The sequence below is a fragment of the Asterias rubens genome, unplaced genomic scaffold (genome assembly GCF_902459465.1).
Source record: "Asterias rubens unplaced genomic scaffold, eAstRub1.3, whole genome shotgun sequence".
Lineage (NCBI taxonomy): Eukaryota > Metazoa > Echinodermata > Asteroidea > Forcipulatida > Asteriidae > Asterias > Asterias rubens.
Genome location: NW_022985740.1, coordinates 47,003 through 58,158, shown reverse-complemented (window position 1 = coordinate 58,158; position 11,156 = coordinate 47,003). Strand labels below are relative to the sequence as shown.

Sequence of the window (11,156 nt, the reverse complement as noted above, 5' to 3'; positions counted from 1 at the left end):
AAGTACTAGGAGAAGGCCTACCGGGTACTGCACATACATTTACAAGTAGTTCACAGCAATTAATAAATGATTTTAACAGTTTTGAAGCCATCCTCAATAGCCGTTTTGAATTTTAGTATAATTGAAAAAGAATTCTGTGATAGGCTGAATGTTAATTTGAGATGGTAGAGGGCAGCGGATTTACTGGGTAAACTTCCATTGTTTATGTAGTTCTGAGCATGCTTATATATTTGTCTAGAACAATGGATTCACCTGGTAAGTCTGCTGCCACCTAGGGTTGCAAAACAGTTCCCATTTGATCTTATTTTTGTTTAATATGGTAATAAAAGAGTGGGGTTCAAACCATTTAAAACAACAGGGTCATAGCCATTTCATAACGGACCAAGTTGAAGGCAAGTTCCTTTATCCCTAGCCATGAGCCTGCAGGTTCTTAAACGGCTAGTAAGTACTGTGGCACCACTTTTTATTTCCATTCATAATTGTTCTTTTTATTAAAAAGTGTGGTAATGATAGAAAATCCCCCCCTCCCCCCCAAAAAAAAAAAAAACTGTACAATTTCATTTTCTGTCGCATCCTTGGGCACCACTTTGAAATTGGTCAAATTAAATGTGATACTCGATGCTTACCAAGTACAGAGTACCAGTTTGTATTGATGGCATGAAGCATAGTATAAGCACCTGTAAATTCTTGCATGCCACGCATTATGTTGAAACACTTCTCACAATGTTTATTTCACACATTTAAACATGCCCATGTGATCTCCTCTCGACCATACAGAATGGATCCTTGGTATTTATGAATATTGTTTTAATATATATGCATATACACTTTTGGTGAACAAGATGGAATGGCACAATTGTCACAAAATTGTAACAGCTGCAATGTATTAATTCTTTGATCAGCTTTTATTTTTATTGTACATGATGCATTCTTTTTTACACATTCTTACAAAATTCTTTGTTTATTCCAAATAAAGCGTTAATACATGTATTTACTTACATACAAGCAGTGTTTGTAACTTAAGCTAACAGTAATGAATCAAGTTCTTTCAACTAATGTACAGGAATGATTTGATATTGCTATTCATCACTGCAATAACCTATCTTTCTGAAAGTTTGTATATACTCAGCGCCTTGAGTACCTTGTTTGGTAGATACGTGCACTATATAAGACTTTGATGTTATTGTTACAAAATATTTAATAGCAAAGTTTACTTTTCAAAAGTATACTTTGCCTTTAAACATTTTGTATAAAACAATAAAATGCTTCGAAAACACCCAAAACAGTTGAGCAATCAACTGAAAAACAATCAAACACACAAATGCTTCTTAGTAAAACCCCCAAAACAATCAAACAATTAGCTGGCTGAAATTTTAACTTGCATGTGACTGAATGGAAAAAAAGACCCAGGTGCCATGCATACTTTTGAGGCTTTTGGATGGAAACACAATTTGATTTGTGTGCTAAGCGCTTACAAGCTCTATATCTATATTTAAAGCTAAAAACTACTTCAATCCACATTTACCACTTAAAGCCATTGGACACTTTCGGTAAACAGTATTGTCCAAGGCCCACACTTTGTGTATCACAACTTCTATATCAAATAACAATCCTGTGAAAATTTAGGCTCAATCGGTCATCGGAGTCGGGAGAAAATAACGGGAAAACCCACCCTTGTATCCGCACGTTTCACCGTGTCATGACATGTGTTTAAAATAAATCCATACGAGAATTGATATTGTTTGACTGTTTTCTCAAAAAGTAAAGCATTTCATGGAATAATATTTCAAAAGAAGTCTTTCACCACTACCTTCTGTAAACCCTGTAAGTTATTTGTAAATCTGTGAATTTTTTTTTTCTGTACAGAAAGGGTCCAATGGCTTCAAATCCTCATTAAATATTCCTTGACAGTTATGTGAGTCAAGTTAGATCTACATTGTCCATGCACCTGATTAGATTAGATTAGATATCGATCTAAGTTAAATGTCAAACTTCTTTGAACTTAGCCATCAGAATGTGGCAGACACCACTCCACTGCTCTGTCTGTTACATTGATCAGGGTCAAATCACGATTATTCACTCGATGATGAAATGGGACAAGACGATTCAGCTTCTTACGAAAGTCACGCATTTCTAGGCCATTGTACTTCATCACTTCACCAAATGATGGCAAATAAGTCAATGGCTGCACCCCAACACCCCCTGCCATGATTTGTGCACGCAGATATGCAAGAAAGATAGGGGAATTATCAAAGTATTCCATCCAGATGAAAGGTCCAGTGTTAAGGTCATTATAATCCCGGTCTGTATCCAGGCAGTATGATTTCATGCAAGGTTTATAGTCTGTTGTGTCCTTAGGTTCATGTATAAAATCTGCCCAGTTCATTGTCTCAGTAATAAGTACTGAGTAGTGATTACTAGAATTAAGAAGTGGTTTGAAGTCTTGCAGGAGCTTGGCAAACCCAACATAGTCGGCAATATTGGATGTGAAGATACGATCATAGTTTGGCATCTTCAGAGCATTATGTACTGAAGGAAAGTCCATACAATTGGCCAGTGAGACTTGAATAAAAAGTCTTCCATTCTGGATGAAACTTTTTACCTTCTTTAGTAGTTTTGTGATATAATTGTGGTACATTTCCATAGGGGTTGGGTAGGGTCTGGTCTCAGACTCCCTCACTCTCAAGCAATCCCACACTCTGAAGGGATGGAAAAACGTGCTGATACAGTACACAAAGGCATAATCCTTTGGGCTCTGCTTTTTAGTGATTGGGAGATCAGCTTCACGCCCTGTTAGTGTCGGATTATCATATGACATTAGTTCTTGTTTTTCTTTTTTGGGGAGGAACATCCCATGGTCAAACCATTCTTCAAATTGCTTTTCAGCACTGGATGACTCTAAATGATTTGTATAACGTAATACTTGGCCCTTACCATGCTCTTGTTCAATTTCTTTTTTCGATTTATCAAGTACAGTTTGTCTTTGTTTTCTGAGATTGATTGAGGATCGTTTCCCTCGTTGGCATTCAAGTGATCTCCATTCGTCCCAAACTTGACTCATGACTGCAAGATCTTCACCTTGAACTTTGACCAACCCTTGAGTGACCTCTTGGAGACCTTCAGGGGTCATCTGAATGAGCTCATCCAAGCTGGTCTTGATCAAGTCATACTCTTTCTTTGTAATGTGAACTGAGTACCAGATGGTAGTCAGACTGCTCTCAATTCCCTCAGTGTCTGCAAACCGAACCAACATAAAGAGAAACAAGACATTCCTTGCCATGACAAAAGGGTCAAAGTCATTGAGAGTGATGTAAAGACTTCCCTGGTACCTGGCAGGGAGGGAAGCTGCTGTCAAGACAGTGTTGCGTAAGTCTCCGCAACCAGCTGACAATATATGAAAATCCCTGTCAGTTTCCTTTATTGACCCATCAGACCATTCATTGTTAGCAAGTTGCAAGAAGTCTTTAGCAATGCAGTTTCCAAAATAATAAGGGAAATTATCAAGTCTGTCAGTACGCATTGAAGTGTATTCTTCTCTTAAAAGAGCTGCTAATTTTTTATTTGTTGCCTTTGTCTCCTTGCATTCCGCCTTATGATTGGCCCAATCACTTGTTTGACACTCTCTGTTACAGTACCATGCATAGTTGCAACGTGCACACTGAAAAGACATTATAGCAGAATAAAATATATCAACTCTTTGTTAGAGAATTTGTTACTTTTCCATGTGTAATTTTAAATCTCTTTGTTATGAATCCTCCTCCTAGTTTTTGTGCAAGAGACAACAACATTTCTTAAAAACAGTGGACACTATTGGTAATTGTCAAAGACCAGTCTTCTCACTTTTTGTATCTTAACATTAACATAAAATAACACACCTGTGAACATTCAAGCTCAATTGGTCGTCAAAGTTGCGAGATAACTATGAAAAAACAAAAAACCCTTGTCAGACGAAGTTGTGTGCTTTCAGATGCTTGATTTCGAGACCTCAAATTCTAAACTTGAGGTCTCGAAATCAAATTTATGGAAAATTACGTCTTTCTCAAAAACTTTGTCACTTCAGAGGGAGCCCTTTCTCACAATGTTTTATACTATCAACATCTCTCCCCATTACTCATTACCAAGTGAGGTTTTATGATAATAATTATTTTGAGTAATTACTAATAGTGTCCACTGCCTTTAGTAAGAAACATAGTAAAACAGTTTGCCAAGTTTCGTTTTACAATACATTTAGAGAATGATTCCTCTCTTTTGCAACAAAATCAACAGAGCATTATATGTAAATTGCCTTTTTTGTAAATGATTAGGGGATAATGATGGAAATTAAAGCAGACATACCTCTTTCATTGTACCCTTCTTTTTGCATTTGTTGCATGATCTTGTTCCAAATAACGGGCACTCTCTACTCCTATGTCTAACTCTGTCTCTGTGTTCACATGTTGTGCTACAATACTCTGCCATCTTGCAATCGGGGCATTGAATGGTCTGTTCCAGTTGAACTTCACAACGCCAGCAATGTCCACACTGAACGTCCATGTTTATTTCTAAGAAACAAAGATAGGGGAAATTGAGCAAAATATCTCTATATTGGAAGGATAAATTTGGTTCTTTGTCACTGGTTGGCCATTTTGTAAAGTTTTATTGTTATTTTATCAATCAGAGTTTTGAAATATTTTCTCAGTTGTTTTTTAGAAGATTTAATGTTATGTATATCTTGATCAGGAATAATGGAAATTTACCTGCCAGTACCAAAAGGTTTTTAAAAAGATTTACTGTTCGATGTATGGTTCTGATACAAGTTCAGAAATTCTGAAAATATGTTCAAATATTTTTGTATTAGTTAAAGTAATTCAACATTCAGCAGTCGTTAATTAAAATAAAATAAAACCTCAAAACGAATGTTTAAAAAAAATTGTACTCACCTTTTATGATTCTTTAAACAAAACTGGAGTTGAGTCCTCAAATCAGAGAAGTCTATGTTTGGTTTAAATGAGAACTGAACAGAATGTCAAGGGTGTGGCAAATGGAATTGAAGCTTCACACATGTCGTGAAGTTCCCTTGTGTGACTGGGAAATTGTTGCACATTTATTGCACAATGCCATTGCACATTTATTGCACATTTATTGCACAATGCCATTGCACTGTGCTGGGAATTCCCCTTTCAGTATAATTTACCATCTGGACTGTATAGCGCCACCATGGACAATTTAATACTGCCACCCCAGTCATAATCTGTACCCAAATAAGGAGTTGTTATTAGTGTCAAATTGACTTTTGAAAAGTAAATGCTACATTATCACCAAAGCTTGGTTTTTGCCGTTTTGTTGATATGTTTATGTAACGTTTCAAACATACTCTTTGAGGGTACTTTTGGAACACAAAACACAATGTCCACAGATTTACATTAAACTTGCACGGCTTGAAGATATAATGGTAGAAAGCTTTCCTTAAATTATAACTCGCTGAGGTGCTGTAGTGTTTGAGAAATGAGTAAAACAATGTGACAAAATTAGTTTGCGTCTCAGTGAGATGAAAATAATGTTTTAGCTTACAATGTGTTTACCAGAACTGGTATGTGTTTTGTGTCCTACAAAAAGTACCCAAATTCTTTGACAAAGTCGAGCCAGAATGAACAATCAAGAAAATTGTTAATTGATTGACAAAGACCTTTATATTTTATTCTCATATATTCAGCAGCTTCTCACTTTATCCTCATCAATAACTGACTGCCTTCTTATTACACAGTCTAATTTATTAATTCCTTAAATAATTACTTTTTCTGAACAAAATATTTTTCCTACGTAATTTTATGCAAACATTCAAGCATGCTTGTAACTTGCGTCTCATGAGAATAATTTCTATTCAAAATATTGACATGTAATTGACTGCTGATTCCATATAATTTACTACAATAACAATGAAAGATTCTAAAGGGATGGTACATCATTGGTTTTGAGTGGAAAAAGTCAAATTATTGTTGTTTTTAAAGGAAAAAACTACAACAGATTCATAGAAAAGAGTCAGATGTGTTCAAGAGATGTGAATTAATCTCATATGCTGCTTCAATACCACATCCGATTGTTGGTTATCACTGATAGAGGCATGCTACTGAGCGTTGCTTTGTTGCTTGACATAGCGTTTCTAAGAGAAAATCTGAAGGGAAAAAAGTCTTTGTTTTCATTTGTCATTTCTTCTATTTCTTGTATTGAACAAAAAGTATTTATGAATTCAGCTTTGAAGTTGGTCCATTGGCACCTATAAAGAAATTGATGAGTTCTGCCACTTGCTCTGTGTTTTAGAAATTTAAGCTTGGCCGGCACTGAAGGGATGGGGGAGGGAGGGGGTGCCTCTGTGGGGTCCAGGGCCTGCCTAAGGGCCACAAAAATATTGCTTGGACATGCTTTGTGATCATGGTGATGTTCTGAGATGTTCCTTTTTGCCTTTTCCTCCTGACTATTTTTACCAATAATTATAAAGATTGCATTTGAACACTCATAAAATGCATGAACTTAAAAAAAAAAGTTGGGAGAAAAGCTTGGCAGATTGATTTTTAAAACTCAAATTTGTAAATGTGGCCGGTGCCATAAAAAGCATGGCAGTGCGGCCAGAGTAAAACTATTTTCATTTCACTACAATTTAATATTAATAAATGATCATGGTTAATAGTTAAAAAACTCATTGTAAACAAGTATTTTACATAGAGCAAATAAACAAATCAAGTCCAAAAACTATTTCAGTTGCCACGTCATTACACTCCCAATCAACACAAATTATGAGTAAGTGTAGCTTAATTTAGTATTGAATCGGCTACCAAATCTATAATTTAATACAATTTTTTATTAAGCAATTGCAATTAATGAGGCAATTGCAATTAATGACACTATTCATCAGGCATACTAATGTATTACGCATACATCATTGTATTTCTCCAAAAGCCAAAAACTTCAAAACAAAAATTCAAGTCTACAGCTATTTTGTTGCAGAGATTCGACTTTTTTTTTTACTGTAGTTGTTGATACAGGTTTCATTTAGTCAAATTATATTAGCTACCGTAATTTCCTGTGTATAAGACTTATCTGATTTTCAAAAGTCCCACTCAATCACTGCTTGTTATGTGACGGTGCATCTTTTAAGGGGTATTAAAATAAGATTTACATCAGAAATCAACAATAAATATACGCCAAGCTTTGTTAAACTTAGCCATCAGTGTGTGGTAGATACCACTCCACTGCTCTGTCAGTTGCAGTTATAATGTTCAAATCACGAGCATTGACTCGATACTGAAATGGAACAAGACGATTCAGCTTCTTACGAAAGTCACGCATTTCTAGACCATTGTACTTCATCACTTCACCAAATGAAGGCACTTTAGTCAATGGTGGTACCCCGAAACCCCCGCCCATAATTTGTGCACGCAGATATGCAAGAAAGTAAGGGGAACTATCATAGTAGTCCATCCAGGTATGGAGTCCAATATCAAATTTACGCATAAGATTTTTTAAATCTCTGCCAGTATCCAGACAATATGCTACAATACATCTTTGATATTCTTTGTGCTCAGGTTTACAGAGAGCCTGAGGTAGAAATGCAATCCAGTTTATTATTTCAGTAACAATTACTGAGGAGCAGTTACTTTGGTTTAGAAGGGGTTTAAATGTTTGTAGAAGCTTCCCAAAACCAATATAGTCAGCAAGATTGGATGTGAAGATGCGGTCATAGTTGGACATCTTAAGAGACTTATGAATTGAAGGAAAGTCCATAGAATTGGCCAGAGAAACTTGGATATAAAGTCTTCTCTGCTGAATTAGATGTTTGACTTTCTGTATCAGGTTTGTGATGTAGTTGTGATACATCACCATAGGGGTTGGGTAGGGTCTGGTCTCGGACTCCCTCACTCTCAAGCAATCCCACACTTTGAAAGGATGTGAATCTGGTCTGATGCAGTACTCAAAGGCAAAATCTTTTGGGCTTGCCTTTGGTGCATTCCAATCCCTAACTAGCGTTTCATAACCTGGAGCTGCTGAAGCTCCACGTCCCGTTAGTGTTGGGTTATCAAATGACATTGTCCCTTGTTTCGTCTCTTTGGGGAGGAACAAACCATGGTCAAACCATTCTTCAGTTTGCTTTTTAACAGCAGGTGACTGTAAAGGATTGGTATAACAATACCTCACATTATCCCCATGCTTTTGTTTAAATTTCTCAAATGCAGTTTGTCTTTGTTTTCTGAGATTTATTGAGGATTGTATCTTTCGTTGGCATTCTAGTGATCTCCATTTGTCCCAAACTTGACTCATGTCTGCAAGATCTTTACCTTGAACTTTGACCAACCCTTGAGTGACCTCTGTGAGACTTTGAGGGGTCATCTGAATGAGCTCATCCAAGCTGGTCTTGATCAGGTCATACTCTTTCTTTGTAATGTGAACTGAGTACCAGATGGTAGTCAGACTGCTCTCAATTCCCTCAGTGTCTGCAAACCGAACCAACATAAAGAGAAACAAGACATTCCTTGCCATGACAAAAGGGTCAAAGTCATTGAGAGTGATGTAAAGACTTCCTTGGTACCTGGCAGGAAGGGAAGCTGCTGTCAAGACAGTGTTGCGTAAGTCTCCGCAACCGGCTGACAATATATGATAATCTTTATTCAAGTCAGTTTTCTTTATTGACCCATCAGACCACTCATTGTTAGAGAGTTGCAAGAAGTCTTTGGCAATAGTGTTTCCCAAATAATAAGGGGAACCACCCTCTTTTTGCATTCTGAAGTTTAATAGTCCAATTTGAGCTGCTGTTGATTTGATGTCTTCCTTGGCCTTGATGCAAAAAGCTTTATGGTTGACCCAATCACTACTTTGACACTCTCTGTTACAGTACCATGCTATGTTGCAACCTCCACACTGAAAGAAATAGATAGTATTTTGAAGTGGTTAGTGTATTCATTTTTTTCCAATAAAAAATCACAATTGTTATTTATCAAAACCAGAGAAAACATTAAACAATAGCACCATGTAATGTTGCAACCTCCCCACTGTAAAAAAGAAGTTTCAATGCAGTATTTCAAAGCTATCAAAGTATAAGGTTTGACAAAAACGATCCTTCAAACAAATCTTTTCTTGGTGCTTGAAAAGTTTTTGAAACATTCTTCTAGACTGTGCCCTTTTTTCGCATTGTTGTGCATATTTTTTAGCATGCACATGAATTAGATGCACATAATATTAATTTACACACAGAGTCATACATACAAACATACATATAGGGCATTTGTATAGTGCCACTACGTCAAGAAAGCAGCGCATTAGATAGGATATAGAGAATGTTTGATACACTTCTTAAATTAAAAAAAGAGTCATCAAAATAGACGTTTTTGATAGATGTCTTAAAACCCTCCAATTCTCACTTTATTTATGAAAATAAAGTGTGCTCAAAACATTTTAAAGATTTGTTCAACCAGACAGTCTGCAAGTATGATATTCAAGGAACGTGAACGAAGATTCAGTTTCAATGAGGTAAACCAATGAAAAAATGTTTATAACTTTTGTTCCCTTTATTCTGAGGGTGTTAGTTGTAGTTTTGAGAATACTGGCGTTCTACCAAGGCTATGAGCAAGTTCGATTGTGCACCAAGGTTAACTAAAGATTGACTTTTTTTTACTAAAACCAGGCTGGTCGACCATTGGTTGACTGCTGTGGTAGACCATTTTTGGAACCAGCCTCATGCCCATGGTTTCTTCCTTGGTCCCAACAGCCTGTTCCATACTAATATGTGTAAAGGGCAGAAGGGAACCAGTGGTACTATAGCGAAAACACAGAAGGCAATGGAGTGTTGAATACAGTGGTACCGATGGTTGACTAAGGTTCCAAACGAGTCTTTCGAGTGAGTGCGTCACTGCGCATGTTCGTTTCTGGTCAGTAGTCGGCTAAATGTCTGCACTAGAACTTGCTCTCTGTGTATAAACAGCAAAAATCTACCCAGTGTTTTAACAATGTAAATTATTAGACTCTGGTATGTCTGCTGCCACCTAGTGGCCCATAGTCCCCAATTCATCACATTAAGTTTTATGATGTAAGGAATTGAGCTTGACTTATATTCAGCATTCATGACAATATGTGAGAATCTTGTCTTGAACTTTCCAAATTCACAACATACCTCTTTCATTGTACCCTTCTTATTGCATGTGTTGCATGATCTTGTTCCAAATAACGGGCACTCTCTACTCCTATGTCTAACTCTGTCTCTGTGTTCACATATTGAGCTACAATACTCCGCCATCTTGCAATCAGGGCAGTGAATGGTCTGTTCCAGTTGAACTTCACAACGCCAGCAATGTCCACGCTGAACATCCATGTTTATTTCTTAGAAACAAAGAAAAAAAAATAGTAATACATTAAGGCCTGCGCTAAACGTCGCACTTTTGTCGTGTCGAACTCAAACAGTTGTAAAATTAGGAAAAAAAATCGACAAAAGAGCGACGGTTAGCGCAAACCTAAGTTCGGCACTGCCGTGTAGCACGGCAAGCCCTACCGTGCTACACGGTAGTGGCACGACGCGGTGACAACTGCGCGCTCTTGCCGAATCGAATTGAAAACATTCAAGTTCGGCTCGGCAAAAGTGCGACGTTTAGCGCAGGCCTTAGTTTTGCTAAATTAAACCACACTTTTGAGATGTTTTCTACCTACATTGTATCACTTGTTTTTTCAAAGAAAACATTCAAAGTCTGTCTTGCCTTAAGAATAAGGAATCACTAAACCAAGCATCGCTATAATTCTGTATAAAAAATGGCACTGAGTACAAATTCTGAATATATGTTCACTGTTTTTTGTTTAAAATTAAAGTTATTAGTTATTCAACACCTTAGCATTCATTTAATAAAAAAATTTAAAAAATAGAAAACACACACTCTTCTTATACTGAAATACAAATTTTACACATTAACAACGATTTAAACAAAAACTTGCAATTTTCCTACTCACCTGGTATAATATTTTTAAAGGGGTCAGTTAATACAGATCTCCAGATGAATAATCATGAGTTCATTGTTGTCGACTTCTAGTTGGTTTATTGCACACAAAAAAACATCCATACATGTACATACATGTAGGAAGAAGGAGTCTTGGACATGTAGCACCATGTATCAGCCCTGGTTGTTATTGCACTGTGCTGGGTA

The 11,156-nt window shown here is 36.6% G+C and overlaps 2 protein-coding genes across 3 annotated transcripts; both read right to left on the bottom strand.

Annotated features, from left to right (window-relative positions):
• Positions 1-1,925: 1,925 nt before the first annotated feature.
• Positions 1,926-5,068, bottom strand: LOC117306599. Its single transcript, XM_033791085.1, has 3 exons — positions 4,920-5,068; positions 4,336-4,541; positions 1,926-3,658 (listed from the first exon to the last, which is right to left on the bottom strand). The coding sequence occupies exons 2-3, from the start codon at positions 4,531-4,533 to the stop codon at positions 2,003-2,005; spliced, it is 1,854 nt and encodes a 617-aa protein (XP_033646976.1). The 5' UTR covers positions 4,534-4,541; positions 4,920-5,068; the 3' UTR covers positions 1,926-2,002.
• A 578-nt stretch (positions 5,069-5,646) lies between these two features.
• LOC117306598 lies at positions 5,647-11,130 on the bottom strand. Of its 2 annotated transcripts, none has more exons than XM_033791083.1 (3): positions 10,963-11,130; positions 10,139-10,344; positions 5,647-8,889 (listed from the first exon to the last, which is right to left on the bottom strand). In XM_033791083.1, the coding sequence occupies exons 2-3, from the start codon at positions 10,334-10,336 to the stop codon at positions 7,195-7,197; spliced, it is 1,893 nt and encodes a 630-aa protein (XP_033646974.1). In that variant the 5' UTR covers positions 10,337-10,344; positions 10,963-11,130; the 3' UTR covers positions 5,647-7,194. The 2 variants fall into 2 exon arrangements, with proteins under 2 accessions (XP_033646974.1, XP_033646975.1); XM_033791084.1 differs by having other exon boundaries at positions 10,139-10,338.
• Positions 11,131-11,156: the final 26 nt, after the last annotated feature.

Coding starts and splice junctions, on each gene's coding strand:
- LOC117306599 (XM_033791085.1), bottom strand. CDS start 4,533: ATGGACGTTCAGTGTGGACATTGCTGGCGTTGTGAAGTTCAACTGGAA. Junction 3,659..4,335: donor AGAAGGGTACAATGAAAGAG/GTATGTCTGCTT, acceptor ATGTCTTTTCAG/TGTGCACGTTGCAACTATGC.
- LOC117306598 (XM_033791083.1), bottom strand. CDS start 10,336: ATGGATGTTCAGCGTGGACATTGCTGGCGTTGTGAAGTTCAACTGGAA. Junction 8,890..10,138: donor AGAAGGGTACAATGAAAGAG/GTATGTTGTGAA, acceptor TATTTCTTTCAG/TGTGGAGGTTGCAACATAGC.